Below are 22,611 nucleotides of genomic sequence, written 5' to 3' on the forward strand. Positions count from 1 at the left end.
GCTTCCCAGCCAAAACTGTCCAATAAATCACAGGTCTGACTTGCAGTGTGAGGCCTTGTATTGTCATGGAGAAGGACAATTCCCTCTGTCAGCATGCCATGTCTTTTGTTTTGATTCGCTATGCATAGCTTTCTTGGGGTTTGGCAGTATGCTTCTGCATCAATAGTGGTTCCTCGTCCATGATGTCGACCAACAAAACACCATGCATATTCCAAAACACCAATGCATGCATATTCCAAAACACCAATGCCATGATTTTGCACTGGGACAGAGTCTGTTTGGCCTTCACCTTTACAGGCAAGTATGTGTGTCGCCATTCCATGCTCTGTTGTTTTGATTCAGGCATGATATACAAAGCCCATGTTTCGTCTCCAGTTACAATCTGACTCAAGAAGCCTTCACCTTCTTTGTGATAACGAGTCAAGAACTTTATTGCACACTCAAATCTTTGGTTTTTGTGGTCCTCTGTTAGGAGTTTCAAGACCCAGCAGGAGCTCAGTTTCCTAAACTTTAGGTGTTCAGAAACAATGTTGTAAAGCACTGACCTTGACACGTCAGGAAATTTGTTTGAGAGACCTGTTATTGTGAAGCGCCTGTTCTCACAAATCCTCGCTTCAACTGATGCCACCAAACCGTCTGTAATCAAAGAAGGGCGACTGGAGCGGTCCTCATCATGGACGTTGTCATGGCCATCTTTGAATTCTCATACCCACCTACGCAATTTGCTTTCATGCATAACAGTATCACCGTACCCTTTGCAAATCTGTCAATGAATTACTGCAGCAGACAGGTTCCTTGTTGACAAAAACTGTATCACTGAGCAAACCTCACATGTGGCGGGCGAGTTGATAGTCTTAAACATTTTGAAAGCACAGAACAGAACCATACAGGTTACCTACAGAGCAGAAACTGAGCACAGTTGTTCCCAAGGCAAGCTGGTACATGATGCATGTGCTCGTTGTGGTATGCACATGGTCTACTAGTGTCTACAACAAAATGAACCTCACTTAAAAAACATGTCTCATATTAAAGAGTCTTAGATGTGTCATACCTCCTGCTTGACCTCCTCCAGAAGTAAAACTATAGAACTGTCATCCCAGTCTATTCTAATTCATATTGATAATAAAACAGCAGGAGCAGCTTTGTCTTTGTTTTCAAAGTAGCTAGCAGCCTTCCTTCAAATTTACTTTTATGTGGAATAAGGACACATATCAGTAAGCCCTATAGTGACAGTTGACTGTTGACATAGAAAATCTTTGGTGACTTACTTGTCTTTCTTTAATGTATAAGGGATAGTTGTAAAGTTGTGTGTAGAAAAATGACAGTTTACATAATTAATTTTGGTTTCTTTGCAGGTACATGCCTATAGTCCTGGTGTACATTTAAATTTCTGTGTCACAGTACTGTTTGACACCATAGAGAAGCTACAATTAAAGTCCATTAATAAGGTGGAGTATTGTGCAACAATTTCTTTTCCTTCACTTTTAGGAGACCAAACTGTAACAACCCTTGCTAAGAAGGTGGAAGTTTATGGCAACAATACTTCTAGTGTGGTAAAGTAACTCTGTATGATGGAGGACAAAGTGGCAGACCACCTCTCCGTGAAGAGAACAGTAGGCCCTAGTGCTTCAAGACTGGTGTATCAGATTTAGGCAATAGAGAAAAATGTGAAAAACAGTCACTTATTATTGTTAAACATCTTTCATGACATCCCGAGTCCAAAAATGATCTCCACTTGTCAGGTTCCACAACTGCTTACAACCATTAAAAAAGCCTACTGAATCAAGGCACTGCTGGAAATGTTGCAGCTGTGTCTGACCAACCCACATGACTTCTTTAGCCACATAATCACTGAGGAAGGGCACTAGTTGTACCACAATGATCCTGAGACCAAGGAGAAAGAAGTGGAAACTTGTGGATTCCCAACTGCTGAAAAAATTAAGACTGAACCATCATCAGACTGGGTAATGCTGAGTCTTTTTTGGGGCATGTTATGTTCATGAGGGACAAATCATCACAGGAGCATACTATCAAAATTTCATGTTGAGGCTGTGGCCGTCAAGATGGAGCTTTACAGGGAGCTGTCCAAAGGATTGATTTTGCTCCTCAACAACATCCCAGCTCATTCTGCCAAGGATGCAGTTACACATGCCATTTATTCAGATTTTCAAACCTTTCCTCACATCCTGTATTCTCCTGGCATGGCGTCCAGCAACTTCTTCCACTTTCCTCAGCTGGAGAAACCATTACTTGACAGGAATTTCCAGAATGACAACAAGGTGATTGTCAAGTTGGTGCATTTCCTGACTGTCCGAAAAGGCAGATTCCTACAGTCCAGGTCTATGCTAAGTCACCCATCATTAGAGAGGGTGTGTCACTTTGAACAGTGAATATGTACAGAAAGACTAACACCATCACCAATTTCACAGTTGAGACTTTTTTTGTATTATTGTTATTATTATTACTATTATATTGAGACATCTACCTGCTCATATATATTGGTTCATTCCATATCCCTGAACATTCTTCTTCTTGATGAGCTCTACGGAACATGATGAATGAAGCAATGAATGAATGTAAGTGATTCAGAAACAGTTAAGTTCAGTAAACTTTAATGACAACCATGCAGTCATGTACACAGGCAAATCATGTATTGATAGCATGTAAATTTATACATTTCTTATATCTAAAAACAAAGATGATGTGACTTACCAAATGAAAGTGCTGGCAGGTTGATAGACACACAAACAAACACAAACATACACACAAAACTCAAGCTTTCGCAACCAAACGGTTGCTTCATCAGGAAAGAGGGAAGGAGAAGGAAAGACGAAAGGATGTGGGTTTTAAGGGAGAGGGTAAGGAGTCATTCCAATCCCGGGAGCGGAAAGACTTACCTTAGGGGGAAAAAAGGACTCTTTGCCTTTACAAATGTCTGCTTGTGTCTGTGTATGTGCGGATGGATATGTGTGTGTATGCGAGTGTATACCTGTCCTTTTTCCCCCTAAGGTAAGTCTTTCCACTCCCGGGGTTGGAATGATTTCTTACCCTTCTTCCTTAAAAGCCACATCCTTTCATCTTTCCCTCTCCTTCCCTCTTTCCTGGTGAAGCAACTGTTGGTTGCGAAAGCTTGAATTTTGTGTGTATGTTTGTGTTTGTTTGTGTGTCTATCAACCTGCCAGCACTTTCATTTTATACGTATTTTTATAGAAATTCTGCATGTGATCTACAGAACATGGAATTAACTACCTAACTAACTGGTAACAAAGTGTGTCAAAATCAGTATGACAGAGATAGATCCCCCAAAGATGTTCACACAACAAGACTGAAGAGAGTGAGAAGTATGAACAAAGGAATAGTGTGATTTTTCTTAGCTACAAATGTACACGTGGGAATAAGTACAGTTAATGGAAATAGGTTAATAATAGTAATTGGTACACTGAAGAATGATGTCATAATGTTTTCGAAAGAGTTCAAGAAAAATGGCCAAAGATTTGCTTGCTTTAGATTTTGTTCTGTCTCCTCAACATGTCAACTCACAGGATAAGCAAAACGATTGTGTTTCTTTTCCATATTCATCTTACAGCAGAGTTGTGGCTTCAAGTGATTTCTCTCTCCTGTCAGACATACTGCAACATTTCAAGCAGTAGTGAGATGATGGGCTTTCATTTAGGATGAGCAAGATAAACAACTTACAGTTTCTTTGAAAAGGACATGACTGATTTCATTCCTCATCTTTTTGCAATCTGAGCACATACTCTTCCTTCTTCCTTTCTTGTCAAAATTAAAAGACTCTATAAATGAGTATCATTTTCAGTTATCAAAAATGTTATGTATGCCAGTGAAGCATTCCTGAAAAGGACAGAGCCAAAATAGTCCCAACCTATTCTCTGCTGCTTCTTCATATTGCTGTTATTGAGTACAAAAAAGGACTGTTATAATATCGTAGCACCTTGTGTCTGGGGGCAATTCATAGCACATCATAAATGTATGCCTGCTTAGCATCACGATGAAAGTCCCACAACGCTGCCCCTCCTCTTGCTGCACAACATAATCACGACAGTAGTTTACATTTTCCTTTGCTCAAAGAAGGTATATGATGGCTTGCTGACTCTACGTTCAGTTTTACACAGACAAGCTGTTACAATAGAAGCTGAGAACACAGGGCTATACTGTAGGCATGTATATCTACATATCTGCAGATGAAAATGTATCAGTTGAGATGAAAAGGGGAAAAAACGTGAAATTTTAAGGATTAGCAGATATCTTGTAGTAGCCACCAGAAAGATCGCGGGAGGCGCACATTGGCACGGCGCGTCACGGGCGGTAGTTGCCGCGAGTAGAGTCCCGTCCACCAGAGGGCACGCGAGAATTGGGACGGGACCTCTGCCGGCGTAACAACAAGAACAACAACAACAACTCCAGCAGCATGGGCCGTGCCCAGTCAGTCAACATCGGGCATGCCTAGGACACAGTCCCGGTCTACGCTAAGTGAAGTGCGACGTAAACGTGAACAGTGTTACTACACAATTGGCGATGAGTAGGGTCGTTCTTTCGCGTGTTGCGTCATTGTTCTGGTTTCGCAGTTTCTCCACGGCATGGAGGATTTGGTGCAAGTTTTGGTTGCGCAGCAGACGGAACTCATGGCCACCATGAAACAAGTGCTTCCGGCGTTGCTCTCCACGCCGTCTGCTCAGGCGCAGTTCCCTCCTCCCTTTCCCCCGTATGACGAGGCGGCGGAGGATTGGGACGCATATGAACATCACCTTCGGCAGCATTTCCAGGCGTTTCATGTTGCCGATGCGGAGGTATGTCGTGCTCTCTTCTAGTCTTGGATATCTCCCTCGCTGTATCAAGTTTTGCGGCAGCTAGCGCCGTTGCAGGAACCCTCGTCCTTGTCTTTTGACGTATTGTGTTCGTTGCTGTCTTCATATTATCGCCGCCGCACGCATGTTGTGGCGGCTAGGGTCGAGTTCTATCAATGCAAGAAACAGCCCCATCAGTCTTACCGGGCATGGGCCGCTACCCTGCACGGTCTTAGTCGCAAGTGTCATTTTGTCACGGAGCAGTCGCGAGAGTCGTATGCCCACGTTATGGTACGCGACGTCATTGTTCGTTCGGCCCCTGATAGGGAGGTCCGGCAACGGGCCCTGCAGTTAGAAGACCCTTCCCTCGAGGAAGTTCTGTCCATTGCTCAATCGTATGAAGTCTCTCACGCGGCAGGTCAACAGCTGGAAGCGTGGTGCGACGTCGCGGAGGTTCAGGGTGGCGCGGCCACGTCCACTGTGTCCGGGGTGGACGATGTGCGAGCGGTACAATCCAGCCGTTACGGCCGCTCCCGCACGGCGCGTAAACAGAATTCCGGCCGCCGGCCCCTGTTGCTGTCCTGTGCGTCGTGCTATATACATCACGATCGGTCAGAGTGCCCCCAGCGTTGGGCCGTTTGTCGCAAATGTAATAAAAAAGGTCACATTGCTAAAGTTTGCCGCTCAGCCTCAAAGGCATCGAAGGAAGCAAGTACAGAGGACATGGACGTTGACATTCAGGAAGTTTCATCGGGCCAGGCTCCCGACGCATCGGCCCACAAACTCTTTATCGAGGTGTCGGTTCGGTCGCGCCGGTTACAACTGCAAGTAGATACGGGGGCGGCAGTTTCGTTGTTGAATGCACAAACTTATTCCGACCTTGGATCGCCCCTGTTGGCGCCAGTTTACCGGCGTCTACGCGGTTATGGTAAACAGTTCATTCCCCTACTGGGTCAATTCACTACCGACGTGACTTACAAATCAGGGCAGCGTTCTCTTCATGGCCGCCAGCAACACAAGCATGGGAACGTGTTCACATCGATTTTGCGGGCCCGTTTCTCAATGGCTTTTGGCTCATTGTCATTGATGCTTATTCCCGATTCCCATATGTGGTTCGCTGCTCCTCAACCACTTCAGAAGTTGCCATCCAGGCACTAGCAAAAATCTTTTCTGTGGAAGGTCTGCCAATCACCCTGGTCTCAGACAATGGACCGCAGTTTATTTGACCTTCCAGGATTTTTGTAGGCGCTTCGGTATTCGGCACGTTTGCTCTCCCCCCTTCCATCCACAATCGAATGGGGAAGCCGAGCGCATGGTGCGCACATTTAAGACGGAGGTGAAAAAGTATGTGCACGAATTTCCTGCAGAGGAAGCCTCGACGTTTTTCTTGACGGCATACCGGACCACACCAATGGGCGACCGCAGCCCCGCAGAGCTCCTCCATGGGCGTCAACCTAGGACTCTGCTGCACCTCCTCCAGCCTGGTCCTCGCCAGTCTTCACAAAACGAAGTACCTGGCTTTCCACTGGGTATGTCGGTCTGGGCCCGTGGGTTTGGTCGCAATCCACGTTGGATTCCGGTGGTGGTCCTGCGCCGAAATGGCCGCCGGCTCTATACCTTGCAGGCGGGGGATCGGGTGGTACGTCGTCACCAAAATCAGCTACGTCCACGTTCGGGCACCCACCCTCCGACCTCCCGGACACCGGCTTCCCCATTGCCGGCACCTGTATTGGTTTCACAGGGGACGTTACCTCCTCTCCCCGCTGTGACTCTGCTGCACTGCGATGGTTCTCAGCCTTGGCAGCCTCCACTAGCTCCAGCACCGGCATCGCCATCATTCGAGATGCCCCAGCGAGATCCGGCCCCCCTAGCAGGTTCGGTTTCTCAGGGGGCTAGTTCACCTGTGGTTGTCCCTTCCCCTTCGTCCCCACCACTGGGTCTTGCCCCTCCCGAGGTGGAACGGGATCCGGAGTTCGACAGCTTGTCACCCGTTCTGTCCCGAGCTCCGGTTGTGGGATGACGGGGGCCTCTTCGTGTGGGTCACTTCCAGCCGTATTCGAAGGTTCCAGCTCGAGGGTTGGCAGATCCCCTCGACTCCGGCCATCCAATGGATGTGGAGGTCATTGCTCCTGCCCGACGCTCCACCTTCCGACACAGTGGATCACAGTGGCTTCACCCCCCGAAGGAGGACGAGTGTAGTAGCCACCAGAAAGATCGCGGGAGGCGCACATTGGCACGGCGCGTCACAGGCGGTAGTTGCCGCGAGTAGAGTCCCGTCCACCAGAGGGCACGCGAGAATTGGGACGCGACCTCTGCCGGCGTAACAACAAGAACAACAACAACAACTCCAGCAGCACGGGCCGTGCCCAGTCAGTCAACATCGGGCATGCCTAGGACACAGTCCCGGTCTACGCTAAGTGAAGTGCGATGTAAACGTGAACAGTGTTACTACATATCTTCTCTAGAAGATACATGTAATATTATGACTTATTAAGCACTGTATATTGCGGTTAGAAATTGTTTCTCCAGTTGGAACATTTACTCAACAATGTGTCAAAGGGGGGAGATGAGATCTGCCTTAGTTCTGTCCTAGTTTGTTAAAAGTCGATTCTATTGTTTAATTTAAGTATGGTTTTGAGAAATTTCCCATGTTTATCTAGTTGAAAGCTGATACTGAGTTACACTGTATTCATATTACCCAAAATGTCACTTTAAAAGCATATTACGCTCAATTTTAATTATGCAAGTCAACCGTAAATAAACATAGGCATGAAAATAATGCAATAAATTAATTAACATGGTCTAATGCAAAGTTTTATAAGCAAACAAAATTGTTATAGATGACACCACAATTGAAAAAGCATTTTTATTAAATTTTGTTTCCTATTTCTTCAATTCAGGGAGAATTAACATGGCATTTTTGTAGGTTACTTTTGTTGCTATACAGCAGAAGTTTCTCAATCATTCTGTTTCTTTTTCTGTTTTGGATTTTTAATTTTCAGTGTAAATCCTAACATTTTTGATTTATGGATAACTGAAACATGTTTCCAAAGACACACTGTTAGCAGCTGCTAGGTAATTCACACAGTGTCACAGACTATTATGGAAAAAAGATGATGGGTGAAAAGATACTAGAAGAAATAAGCCGCATAACAGTAGAAAAGTTCCCTAAAATCCCACTCCAAATGAGGGCAGAAGCAGAAGAAATGAAAACCTTAACAAGAGCAACATTTGCTGAAGCACTAAAATCATCATCATCTGCTATTGTAAATATTAAAATGTCATCAGATGCCACAGCTAGTATAAACAATCAATCAGCATCATCCACTTCAAGTAAGAAAAGCAACAGAAACAAGAAACCTGTGGTACAACAGGATTTTTGGTATCCAGCCATAATGAAAACTCCAAGATAACAGTGTTAAACGAAAGGAGAAATACCACCAGTGCTCACTCCCCTGTTCTAAAGATTATGACTCTAAATGTGCAGTGCCTCAAGAACAAATATTGTGAACTTGAAATAGCAGTAAGTAGCACCCAACCTGATGTCTTGTGTATTACTGAACATTGGTGTAAGGACCAAGAAATTAGTAGTGTTCATATTAATCCATTTAAACTGGCAAATAACTATAGTAGGAAAATTGCAAAAGGTGGTGGAGTCGGTATTTACCTTAGACAAGAGTTAGAATTTAAAAAGAGATGTGAAGCAGAGAACTTAAGTATTGACAAGTTTTTTTGAAGCATGTGCTGTCCAGCTATATGGCCTGATGAAAAAAGTCATAGTCATAACAGTGTATAGGTCACCATGTGGAAACATAGAAGTCTTTTTTGTTAAATTAGAATTGTTGCTAAATACTATTTACAAAAAAGAAACTGAGTATTCTTTGTGGTGATTTCAATATTAATCTTCTAGTTTAAAGTCAACCGAAAAGGCAATTTTTGGACATATTAAAGAGTTTCAACATGTCACCACACATAAACAATTCAACTAGAATAACAAACACCTCCAATAGCCACATAGATAACATTTTCTCAAATATGTCAGAAACTGACATAGAGGTAACAAACATAGATTTAGGATTGTCTGACCACAATGCTCTCACCATTGAAATCCCTTTAAGGTCAAAGGAAGATAAAGGTGTAAATAATATTTACAAAAGAAACTTCTCTGTGGACAGCTGTCATCAGTTCATAAGTATCTTAGAAAATGAAAATTGGTTAGATGTTATGAAACAGTCAAGTACAGATGAGGCATATAGTGTATTTGCATCGATTTATATAATGAACTTTGAGATGTGTTTTCCAAAGAAACTGACCAGAATCAAGTCTACTGGATACGTACAGTCAAGTTCTTGGATGACTCTTGGAATTAAGAAATCATGTGAAAACATGAAAAAACTGAATTCAGAGTTGAGGGAGTGTACAAATATTGATTTTATAGAATATGTAAAGAGGTACAGGAAAATACACCGCAGAGTAATTGCAAATGCAAAGTTATTAAGTAATAATATGGAAATAAAACAGTCGAGAAATAAAACTAAAATAGCATGGGAAATTGTGAGAAAAGAAACCGGGGTACCTACCAAAGACAAGGAAATTATTCTAAAAGATGAGGAGAATAAAATAGTAGATAAATATGCCATGCCTAATTATATAAATAATTACTTTTTAAATGGACCCCAGACATTAAGCAGGAATCTTGGGGAGCAGATTAAGATGGAAGCACCCAAGGCAGCCAGCAGTATGATGGCAGTTCCAACAAACAAAAAGGAAGTTTTAAAAGTGATTAAAAGTCTGAAGTCCAAGATGTCAGCTGGAGTAGATCAGGTGCCAATAATATTAGTAAAGAAAACAGCTAATCAGATAGCGAAACCATTGGCGCACATAGCAAACTTGTCAATGGCTGAGGGCGTGTTTCCACAAAAACTGAAAATTTCTAAAGTCATTCCCCTGTTGAAAAAGGGTGATAAACTTAAAATAGAAAACTACAGACCTGTCTCACTCCTCTCAACTTTCTCTAAAGTTTTAGAAATACTAATGAAATATAGAGTCACACATTATCTTAATATGCACAATCTGATAAACAGTGATCAGCATAGATTTCAAGCTGGGAGAAGTACCGAAACAGCTGTACTAGAATACACAAAAGAAATAATCACTAAATTGGAAGAGGGAAATAATGTAGTTGGGATAAATCTAGATTTGTCAAAAGCCTTTGACACTGTTGACCACAGCATACTTTTGAAAAAGCTTGAAGCTATAGGTATCAGAGGACCGGTAAAAAAGTGGTTTGAGTCTTATCTGGAAAAGAGGATGCAGGTGGTTGAAATTACAGCACCAAATATTAATCAAAAAATTAAACTAAGATCAGATCCAAGGGAGGTCACAGTAGGAGTACCCCAAGGAAGTGTATTAGGCCCCTTGCTGTTCCTCATTTACATTAATGATATTCAGGTGTCAGAGAGAAAAGCTAGAATCATGTTATTTGCTGATGATACTAGTTTAATAGTTAGTGATATGAAGCAGTCATTGCACAGTACTTTGTACCATGTCCTACAATATATACAAAAATGGTTTAGTGCTAACAAGCTAACACTGAATGCAAAAAAAACTAATTATGTGCAATACGGAAAAATAATTGAACAGGACGACCTAAATCCCACCATGGAGGGCAAACAACTTGAAAGAGTACAGTGTGCAAAATTTCTGGGTATGCACATTGATGAGAAGATTAATTGGAAGGACCATGTGGTGAACTTAGCACTAAAACTAAATTCAGCATGTTTTGTGCTTAGAATAATTTCAAGAGTTTGTAGTAATGACTGTAACAGACTAGTATATTTTGGCTATTTTCAGTCCATTGCATCCTATGGGATAGTATTCTGGGGAAAAACAAATTGTCGTCTAAATGAGATTTTCAAATTACAAAAACGTGCTATTCGGATAATGACCCACAGTCCACCTCAAACACATTGTAGGCCCCTTTTTAAAGCATTGAAAATTTTAACAATTCCATCATTATACATTCTGAGATGTCTGTTGCTGATCAAAAGAAATCAGGACAAAATGAATACCAATGCAGACTTCCGTAATTTCGATACACGGCAATTTAAAGATCACCACATACAAGCTGTAACAAGGACCTGAAGCCAGAAACATGTATGTAATCAAGGCATCAAACTTTTTAATGCACTACCAAAACATATCAAAGAGCTGGAAAATGAGGATAAATTTAAAACTGTTCTAAAGAACCACATGCTTGACAAATGCTATTACAGCATAAGTGAATATCTCTGCGCAACTGTATAAAATATATGTTTAAGTTAATGTGACAAATGAAATTACATCAGTGCATAATAAATTATGTTATAAAAACACTTATTAGTTGTATATTGTATTAAACATAAGATAGATTAATATGAATTCAGCACAGATACAAATTTTGTAAAGATATTATATAGTTGTTAAAATGTATCCTGACAAATCCTATATCACAAATGTGATCATTGGGATGATGATAAATAAATAAATAAATATACTAAATGTGTGAGAAGATATGAAGGCAATTCAGAGAAAAGCAAAAGATTTGCATTCATTTCTTCTAACGTACAGAGTATAACATAAGTAACCAAAATTACACCTTGCAGCAGTTTTTGTTTCAAGTGTTGCATATAGAGGTCACTTCTGTAGCATGCTAAATCTATAGCTTCAAGTACTGTTTACAAACCATATCATAATTAAGAAAGTTTCTTACCTCACAAAATGTTCTACATTTTACACTGTTTCCATAGTGGTCAATAGGTGGAGCAAACATAGAAACACCCATGACATTTGGTACAACAAGTATCATTGCTCCACTCACACTTGATTTAGCTGGTAGTCCAACCTGGAATAAGAAACTGAGTGTACAAACTAACTTTGTAAATACAGGCTGCAACAAAACTAGCGTTATGCAGATAAACCTGAAATTGTGAGTAGACTATCCAAGTAAAATAGAGTTTAATTATATTTCACTGCAGCACACTTTCAGCACCTTATACTGTATATATTAAAAGCATCAGCATCATGTTACCAAAATGTATTGTCTGAATCTCTTAATCTTTCTGCCACTGTAGTCACACAATTTGCAGGGGAGTATATCATAATTATTAGTTTTCATTGTCATTCCATTAAGTATTTTTTTAATAAACATTTTACATCAATTAAAAATTTCTTGTAGCTGTAACAGGATTCTTAAGTACCTGACTTAATATTATAGTTGAGGCTGTGCGAATGGAGCTCAAATATAATGTATGGGTTATCAAGTGAAATTTGTGACTGGACTGATGATTTCTTGGTTGGGAAGATGCAGAATGTTATCTTGAATGGAGTCATTGATAGAGGTGTCAGTAACTTCAGGTGTGTCTCAGAGAAATATGTGACATTTACTGTTCATATTGTATATTAACAACCTTGCAGACCAAAGTAACCTAAGATTTTTGTATATTATGCAGTTAGGTGTAATGAATTACTGTTTTTAAAAATCTGTACAAATATTCAGTCTGATCTCAATAATATTCCAAAGTGGTACAAAGATTGGCATACTGCTTTAAGTGTAAAACTGTGCACTTCACAAAACAAAAACACATTGTATCCTATAACTACAATACTAGTGAGTCATAGTTGGAACTGGTCAACTCATACCTGGATGTAACAATTTGTAGGGGTATGAAATGGAATGATCATACAGGCTCAGTCATAAGTAAAGCATGTGGTGGACTTCAGTTCACTGGTAGAATAATAAAGAAATGCAATCAGTCTACAAAGAAGACTGCTTACAAAACACTCATGTAGGCCATCTTAGAATTTGGGAAATGATAGGATTCCACCAGGCTGGGTTTTCGAAGAAAATATAAAAAAGCATCCTAGAATGTTACTAAGCTATTTGAGAACCACACCAAATATAGGGCCAACAGGGGATACTGAGAGCAGTTTGAGTGTTCACGGGTATGTTTGATCCATGAGATACTGACATGGAGATTCTGAAGAAACTCAACTGGCAGACACTTGAAGACAGATGCAAAATGTTCCAAAAAACCCTATTTATGAAGTTTCAAGAACCAGCTTTAAGTGATAAATGTAGAAATATGCTATAACCCCCCTATATACTGCTCCCATAGGAATTACATAGACAAGGTTAATTGAGTTACAGTGCGCATGAGGTGTGTAAACAATTAGCATTGAAGTTATCCAATCAGATTGTTGCATGAGCAAATTCAAGCAGCCCACCAGAGACATTGACACCAAATCCGTGCTTCATTTGAGTTCCTCAAACTGAATAAATCAGCCATACCGAGACTGGACATGGGTCGGTAGTAAGGATGAAACTCAAGCGCAAGGCTGAGCAATCTCATGCCCATCATGATAACCATTGACACTAATTGTATCTGGCAGGCTGCTTTAGTTTGTGCACATAATGGCTTGACTGGCTAACTTCAATACTAGGTAATACAGAAGTGGAGCAACATATCAATTTTTTTCTGAGCAATTATTTCTCAGCACAACCTAACATGCAACATTTTTACAAGCTTATTTCTGACCACCCTGTATTAGCAAAAACCTCAAAGAGTTCTTGACCAATTGACTTCAAATTTTTTATAATATACTCTAACACATACTCAGATGAACATAGGTTATAATTTTTTAAGCAATGTACAGGTTTTCTGTTAAAACTAGCTGCGAGAAAGAAAGCACTATGCTCTGCTGTGGAAATGTGCAGTTTGGGCCAGTTTTAACTATGACAGTACAAGTAAAACATTTATACCATTAGACAAATCAATTCAGTTGTATATATCCGTTCTCTATATATACAGTTTTTCAGAAAAATGTGTACACAACAATCTGCTGTTTTGTTTGCTTCCATGCAGTAGGCTTCAACCAAAATCAGGAAAGTTGTATTTATGGCTAATTTTGTAGTCCTACCCATTTGAAGCTACTACCCTCACAGATGCAGCAGCTGGAGAGGTTTCTCATACCCCATATATCAATGTTCCCATACCATTCGCCCAACCATTTTAAGCAACTTCAGTTCCCAATCAAGGGTTTATTTGCACTAGTAACCAATAAGTTCAAAGTCAGAGAGAGGAGGAAGAGGAGATGGATAGAGATGTGGGGGGGGGGGGGGGGGAGACAGATGTAGTGGGATGGATGGTGATAAGAGGGGGAGAAGAAGATGGAAACAGAATGTGTGGGAGGAGTAGACGGGCAGGGAGAGGCGGGAGGAGATACTGGGCAGAGATGTGTGAGGAGGAGACAGAGTGAGAAAGGACAAGGTGGAGATGGACAGAGTGAGAGGGGAAGAGGAATTATGACATAAACACAGTTACCATACATATATTTTAGCAATTGTGAAGCATTGCTTGTCTGCTAGTCTACTAAAAAGTTCCCACAAATTCATCTGCTTTGCATGAAAATGTAATAACTTTCTGATGATATTCAGCTAGACTAACAAGAAGAGTCAAATTTTGAATTAATGTGACTTCTGTTAATTAATTCATACCCTAAGGCGCATTTGAATGTTTGTTGTTTGTTGTTACTCCTGTGTTTTCAAAGGCATAGGTCCCGAGTTCAAGTCTTTGTCCAGCACACAGTTTTAACTTGCCAGAAAGTTTCATGTCAGTGCACAAATCACAGAAGAGTGAAAATTTCAGTTATGAGAGGTATTTACACTGTTTTATCAGACTATATCACTTTTATAGTAATCTTACCCGAAGGCAATTGCATTTACTTTGCTTTCAGTTCACTGATTCGAACAGCAGAAGTTTTTTAATTTTATTGAGATAGAAAATGTTTCAGCTCATCTTTCCTGAGAGGAATTACATGCTGATATTTTAATCTACATCACTCCCCACACTTGAAATTCCAGGTCTGTGGCAAGTCAAACATGTGTGGAAATGCAAATTCAAAAAATCATCACTGCCCATGTAAATCTATTTGCCTTTAACTATTTTGGATATCACTTCTAAAGTTTGACTGCTAGTCACCGTACAGCTTCCTACCTCTGTAAGAGCTGTGCTTACACCTTCTCTTATGGACAGCTACTGTGCAAATAGCTTTTGATCTTTGCATTGTGAATGTCCCTTTCTGATCTCTCTATACAAAAAACAGTTCATATCATTCCATCTGTGGATGCACCTGGCCAACGATTATGCTGTCCCTTCCCTGGTTTGCCTATTCTTCCCTTCTCTAATACCTACACAAATATGGGTATGTCCCATCTTAAGTCTTTAACAGTATACGTAGTCTCCAACCCTTGTCATTATGCAACTCAATGATGAAGAGTCTCCAGAGGACATCCACTATATGCAGTTGATCCAAATGTATGTTTCCTGACGCCCTCTTTTGTACCTTTGTACCTTTATTTCTTCTAATGCCATAATTTACATATATTCTATTAAATCATCTAATAATGAGCTTTCTCTCTCATTGTTCCACCTACATTTGTTTTACCATTTATTACTAATACCATTCATGCATGCTTCTCCAAAAAGGTCTTCACCAGCCAATAAATACTCATTGTCAATGACTGTCCACCAGGGATCTATTGATTGTTACTAAATTACAATGCTCATCTTAAGTCTTTATTATTAAAACAGTGACATTTTGCTGATATCGATAACAATTTTAATAATGCAGTAATGACTGTTTACATATATGAAGTGTTCTTTTTTCTTCATTTCTATAGACAAATGCTCATTATTGTTTTAAAAAGTAGCTACCTAAGTTCTATAGAGAATAAGTCTAAGTTTTTAATTTTTATTTAATATTTCCAATAGTTATAGGACAGGACACTTCTACTTACTAACTCATAAATTCTTCAGTCTTATGCTTCATAACATACTATATTAATAGCTATAACCATTTTTATTCAACTTTCTTAAATCATTTATTCATTGGCACTCACTCATCAGAGATAACTTGAGTCTTTTGTATTATTTTCATTCATCAGCTGTTAAACAATACATTAGCACTCTTTTGTCAGAGATAACAATAAATAGTCTTAGCTATTGCAGCAAAATGATTGACTCACCAAATTTTTTGCTTTCTACTTGCATGTCAGTATGTCATACTCCACTTGGGGGATGGCTTCCTTTCCCGTCTTCTTCCTTCTGTGACACTGCTAACATGTCATTTACCTTAAGATTCATAACTGCATTTAAATGACTAAAAAATATTGTATGAAGTAAGTACATCAGAAGTCTGTATGTATTTGTTCACCTGCAGTATCCAACCTCCTTTATAAAATATAATATAAACCCAACCAATATTTTACAAAAGGGAAAGGAAAGGGCAAACTCCCTCATAGAAAATGTACTAATTAATCTTTCAATAAATAAATGAATTTTTTGCAGAACATTTGCTACATTTTACTGTATGTCTCTGTTAATGAGAGCACATAACCATGCTTTAAAAGAAATATTAAATTTTATGTTGCTTTTTTAATAACCATTGACATATATATAACTTCTCTCTCTCTCTCTCTCTCTTTCTCGGAGACATTCGCGTGGGAAAAATATATATCTAAAAAAAAGATGATGTAACTTACCAAACAAAAGTGTTGGTATGTTGATAGAGTCACTAACAAACACAAACACATACCCAAAATTCAAGCTTTTGCAAACCACGGTTGCTTCATCAGGAAAGAGGGAAGGAGAGGGAAAGATGAAAGGATGTGGGTTTTAAGGGAGAGGGTAAGGAGTCATTCCAATCCCGAGAGTGGAAAGACTTACCTAAGGGGGAAAAAAAGGACAAGTATACACTCGCACACACACACATATCCATCCGCACATATACAGACACAAGCAGACATATGTAAAGGCAAAGAGTTTGAGCAGAGATGTCAGTCAAGGCGGAAGTACCGAGGCAAATATGTTGTTGAATGACAGATGAGGTATGAGCGGCGGCAACTTGAAATTAGCAGAGGTTTAGGCCTGGTGGGTACTGGGAAGAGAGGATATATTGAAGGGCAAGTTCCCATCTCCGGAGTTCTGACAGGTTGGTGTTAGTGGGAAGTATCCAGATAACCAGGACGGTGTAACACTATGCCAAGATGTGCTGGCCGTGCACCGAGGCATGTTTAGCCACAGGGTGAGCCTCATTACCAACAAACACTGTCTGTCTGTGTCCATTCATGTGAATCGACAGTTTGTTGCTGGTCATTCCCACATAGAAAGCTTCACAGTGTAGGCAGGTCAGTTGGTAAATCACGTGGGTGCTTTCACACGTGGCTCTGCCTTTGATTGTGTACACCTTCCGGGTTACAGGATTGGAGTAGGTGGTGGTGGGAGGGTGCATGGGACAGGTCTTACACCAGGGGCAGTTACAAGGGTAGGAGCCAGAGGGTAGAGAAGGTGGTTTGGGGATTTCATAGAGATGAACCAAGAGGTTATGAAGGTTAGGTGGACGGCGGAAAGACACTCTTGGTGGAGTGAGGAGGATTTCATGAAGGATGGATCTCATTTCAGGGCAGGATTTGAGGAAGTCGTATCCCTGCTGGAGAGCCACGTCCAGAGTCTGATCCAGTCCCGGAAAGTATCCTGTCACAAGGGGGACCTGGGAGGTTCTGGGTTTGAGGGGATGAGGAAGTGGCTCTGGTTATTTGCTTCTGTACCAGGTCGGGAGGGTAGTTGCAGGATGCGAAAGCTGTTTTCAGGTTGTTGGTGTAATGGTTCAGGGATTCCGGACTGGAGCAGATTCTTTTGCCATGAAGACCTAGGCTGTAGGGAAGGGACCATTTGATGTGGAATGGGTGGCAGCTGTCATAATGGAGGTACTATTGCTTGTTGGTGGGTTTGATGTGGACGGACGTGTGAAGCTGGCCATTGGACAGATGGAGGTCAATGTCAAGGAAAGTGTCATGGGATTTGGAGTAGGACCAGGTGAATCTGATGGAACCAAAGGAGTTGAGGTTGGAAAGGAAATTCTGGAGTTCTTCTTCACTGTGAGTCCAGATCATGAAGATGTCATCAATAAATCTGTAGCAAACTTTGGGTTGGCAGGCCTGGGTAACCAAGAAGGTTCCTCTAAGCGACCCATAAATAGGTTGGCGTACGAGGGGGCCATCCTGGTACCCAAGGCTGTTCCCTTTAATTGTTGGTATGTCTGGCCTTCAAAAGTGAAGAAGTTGTGAGTCAGGATGAAGCTAAGGTAATGAGGAAAGAGGTTTAAGGGAGGGTGGCAGGTGATTGGCGTGAAAGGAAATGCTCCATTTCAGCGAGGCCCTGGATGTGCGGAATATTTGTGTATAAGGAAGTGGCATCAATGGTTACAAGGATGGTTTCAGGGGTAACAGATTTGGTAAGGATTCCAGGCGTTTGAGAAAGTGGTTGTTGTCTTTGATGAAGGATGGGAGACTGCATGTAATGGGTTGAAGGTGTTGATCTACGTAGGCAGAGATACGTTCTGTGGGGGCTTGGTAACCAGCTACAATGGGGCGGCCGGGATGATTGGGTTTGTGGATTTTTGGAAGAAGGTAGAAGGTTGGGGTGCGGGGTGTCGGTGGGGTCAGGAGGTTGATGGAGTCAGGTGAAAGGTTTTGCAGGGGGCCTAAGGTTCTGAGGATTCCTTGAAGCTCCGCCTGTACATCGGGAATGGGGTTACCTTGGCAAACTTTGTATGTGGTGTTGTCTGAAAGCTGACGCAGTCCCTCAGCCACATACTCCCGACGATCAAGTACCACGGTCGTGGAACCCTTGTCCGCTGGAAGAATGACGATGGATCGGTCAGCCTTCAGATCACGGATAGCCTGGGCTTCAGCTGTGGTGACGTTGGGAGTAGGATTAGGGTTTTTCAAGAAGGATTGAGAGGCAAGGCTGGAAGTGAGAAATTCCTGGAAGGTTTGGAGAGGGTGATTTTGAGGAAGAGGAGGTGGGTCCTGCTGTGACGGAGAACGGAACTGTTCCAGGCAGGGTTCAATTTGGATAGTGTCTTGGGGAGTTGGATCATTAGGAGTAGGATTAGGATTATTTTTCTTTGTGGCAAAGTGATATTTCCAGCAGAGAGTATGAGTGTAGGACAGCAAATCTTTGACGAGGGCTGTTTGGTTGAATCTGGGAGTAAGGCTGAAGGTGAGGCCTTTGGATAGGACACAAGTTTTGGATTGGGAGAGAGGTTTGGAGGGAAGGTTAACTACTGAATTAGGGTTTTGTGGTTCCAGATTGTGTTGATTAGAATTTTGAGGTTTTGGGGGGAGTGGAGCTGGAAGTGGGAGATTGAGTAGATTGGAGAGACTGGGTCTGTGTGCAATGAGAGGAGTTTGAGGTTTGCTGGAAAGGTTGTGGAGGGTGAGTGAGTTGCCTTTCCGGAGGTGGGAAACCAGGAGTTTGGATAGTTTTTTGAGGTGGAGGGTGGCATGCTGTTCTAATTTGCGGTTGGCCTGTAGGAGGATGCTCTGAACAGCTGGTGTGGATGTGGGAGAGGAAACATTGAGGACTTTTATTAAGGATAGGAGTTGACGGGTGTGTTCATTGGCTGAGTTGATGTGTAGGTGAAGGATTAGGTGGGTGAAGGCTACGGATTGTTCAGTTTGGAACTGGTATAGGGACTGTAGGGACTGATGGAAAGAAGGGCTACAGCCAGAGATGGGAACTTTAAGAGTGAGGCCTTTGGGGTAATGCCATATGTCAGACAAGCCTGAGAAAATAAAATATGGGAGCGTAATCTGGCTAGGGTGAAGGCATGTTTTAAGTGTGATGCCTTTGGGGTAATGCCATATGTCAGACAAGCCTGAGTAAATAATATATGGGAGCGTAATCTGGCTAGGGTGAAGGCATGTTTGTGGAGGGAATGTAAATAAAACTTAATGGGGTCGTTGTGGGGATGTTGTGAGGGTGACAAGGTGGTAGAAGGTGGAAAGTGTAACATGAGGCTGAAATGAAAATGAAAATAAAAATATATTGGGAGAGATAAAGGTGAACTAGAAAGCAACTGGAGATCTGGTGTGAAGAAAGTCGAAAGAGTGTTGGTTAAAGCTGAGCTACGCTGATCCTGTGGTGAACTTGGGTTGGTAAACAACGATGTGCACAAAGGTTAGGTGGTTGTGTTGCCTCCAAAACACGTTAAAGGATGGAGAAATTCGGGAAAATTTCGAAAAAACTGCGTGTAAATGTATTAAAAGGAGTGGTTTTGTGGTGGTGGATTATGAAAATGAGGCTAACAATTGTCTGACGAAGAAATAATGACGTTAAAACCTGTGGGAAGCGGCTAAAAATGATCAGTGATGTGGGAAAAATGGAAATGGAAATGGAAATAAAGCGAAAGTTGTTAGAACTAGCCGAAATGGTTGTTTAATAGGTAAATGGAACTGTTTGTGAACTGGGAACAGTGAATTTTATAGCAGCGGCAGTGTTGAAAGTGTAAAAAATTTTTTTTGTTATGGTTTGGAAGTAGGTTACATATTATTGAGTATATATAGGCAGGATAAAATTGTATGGTACATTACGGAAAAAAGAAGAAGGTGAATACAAAGTGAAACTACTTGCACAAACAAAAGGAGAAAGTAAGATGACAGAAAAGATTTCAAAATGCAACAGTGACAATAACAAACGTAATTGTTGGGTTCAAATTAATGATATGAATATAATAGATGGAAACATTCCACGTGGGAAAAATATATCTAAAAACAAAGATGATGTAACTTACCAAACGAAAGCATTGGTATGTTGATAGAGACACTAACAAACAGAAACACATACACAAAATTCAAGCTTTTGCAGCCCACGGTTGCTTCATCAGGAAAGAAGGAAGGAGAGGAAAAGATGAAAGGATGTGGGTTTATATATAGAGGGAAACATTCCACGTGGGAAAAATATATCTAAAAACAAAGATGAAGTGACTTACCAAACGAAAGCGCTGGCATGTCGATAGACACACAAACAAACACATACACACAAAATTCAAGCTTTCGCAACCAACGGTTGCTTCGTCAGGAAAGAGGGAAGGAGAGGGAAAGATGAAAGGATGTGGGTTTTAAGGGAGAGGGTAAGGAGTCATTCCAATCCCGGGAGCGGAAAGACTAACCTTATTGGGAGAAAACGACAGGTATACACTCGCACACACACACATATCCATCTGCACATACACAGACACAAGAAGACATTTGTATAGGCAAAGAGTTTGGGCAGAGATGTCAGTCGAGGCGAAAGTACAGAGGCAAAGATGTTGTTGAATGACAGGTGAGGTATGAGCGGCAGCAACTTGAAATTAGCGGAGGTTTGAGGCCTGGTGAGTAACGAGAAGAGAGGATATACTGAAGGGCAAGTTCCCATCTCCGGAGTTCTGACAGGTTGGTGCTAGTGGGAAGTATCCAGATAACCCGTAAGGTGTAACACTGTGCCAAGATGTGCTGGCCGTGCACCGAGGCATGTTTAGCCACAGGGTGAGCCTCATTACCAACAAACACTATCTGCCTGTGTCCATTAATGCGAATGGACAGTTTGTTGCTGGTCATTCCCACATAGAAAGCTTCATAGTGTAGGCAGGTTAGTTGGTAAATCACGTGGGTGCTTTCACATGTGGCTCTGCCTTTGAGCGTGTACACCTTCCGAGTTACACGACTGGAGTAGGTGGTGGTGGAAGGGTGCATGGGACAGGTTTTACACCAGGGGCAGTTACAAGGGTAGGAGCCAGAGGGTAGAGAAGGTGGTTTGGGTATTTCATAGAGATGAACTAAGAGGTTACGAAGGTTAGGTCGATGGCAGAAAGACACTCTTGGTGGAGTGGGGAGGATTTCATGAAGGATGGATCTCACTTCAGGGCAGGATTTGAGGAAGTCGTATCCCTGCTGGAGAGCCACGTTCAGAGTCTGATCCAGTCCCGGAAAGTATCCTGTCACAAGGGGAGGGGGGGGGGGGGAGGGGGGGGCACTTTTGGGGTTGTTCTGTGGGAGGTTCTGGGTTTGAGGGGATGAGGAAGTGGCTCTGGTTATTTGCTTCTGTACCAGGTCGGGAGGGTAGTTGCGGGATGCGAAAGCTGTTTTCAGGTTGTTGGTGTAATGGTTCAGGGATTCCAGACTGGAGCAGATTCTTTTGCCATGAAGACCTAGGCTGTAGGGTAGGGACCATTTGATGTGGAATGGGTGGCAGCTGTCATAATGGAGGTACTGTTGCTTGTTGGTGGGTTTGATGTGGACGGGCGTGTGAAGCTGGCCATTGGACAGATGGAGGTCAATGTCAAGGAAAGTGTCATGGGATTTGGAGTAGGACCAGGTGAATCTGATGGAACCAAAGGAGTTGAGGTTGGAAAGGAAATTCTGGAGTTCTTCTTCACTGTGAGTCCAGATCATGAAGATGTCATCAATAAATCTGCAGCAAACTTTGGGTTGCCAGACCTGGGTAACCAAGAAGGCTTCCTCTAAGTGAACCATAAATAGGTTGGCATACAAGGGGGCCATCCTGGTACCCAAGGCTGTTCCCTTTAATTGTTGGTATGTCTGGCCTTCAAAAGTGAAGAAGTTGTGAGTCAGGATGAAGCTAAGGTAATGAGGAAAGAGGTTTAAGGGAGGGTGGCAGGTGATTGGCGTGAAAGGAAATGCTCCATTTCAGCGAGGCCCTGGATGTGCGGAATATTTGTGTATAAGGAAGTGGCATCAATGGTTACAAGGATGGTTTCAGGGGTAACAGATTTGGTAAGGATTCCAGGCGTTTGAGAAAGTGGTTGTTGTCTTTGATGAAGGATGGGAGACTGCATGTAATGGGTTGAAGGTGTTGATCTACGTAGGCAGAGATACTTTCTGTGGGGGCTTGGTAACCAGCTACAATGGGGCGGCCGGGAT

At 41.9% G+C, this 22,611-nt stretch overlaps 1 protein-coding gene across 1 annotated transcript in view; it reads right to left on the bottom strand.

Moving 5' to 3' along the window:
• The window catches only part of LOC126233266 (glutaminase kidney isoform, mitochondrial-like), a 122,249-nt gene that overhangs the window by 23,918 nt on the left and 75,720 nt on the right, over positions 1-22,611 (bottom strand). Inside the window, exon 5 of the mRNA XM_049942853.1 lies at positions 11,557-11,688. Within this exon, the coding sequence (XP_049798810.1) occupies positions 11,557-11,688 (132 nt within the window). The remainder of the gene's footprint in view (positions 1-11,556; positions 11,689-22,611) is intronic.

The sequence above is a fragment of the Schistocerca nitens genome, chromosome 1 (genome assembly GCF_023898315.1).
Source record: "Schistocerca nitens isolate TAMUIC-IGC-003100 chromosome 1, iqSchNite1.1, whole genome shotgun sequence".
NCBI classification, from domain to species: Eukaryota; Metazoa; Arthropoda; class Insecta; order Orthoptera; family Acrididae; genus Schistocerca; species Schistocerca nitens.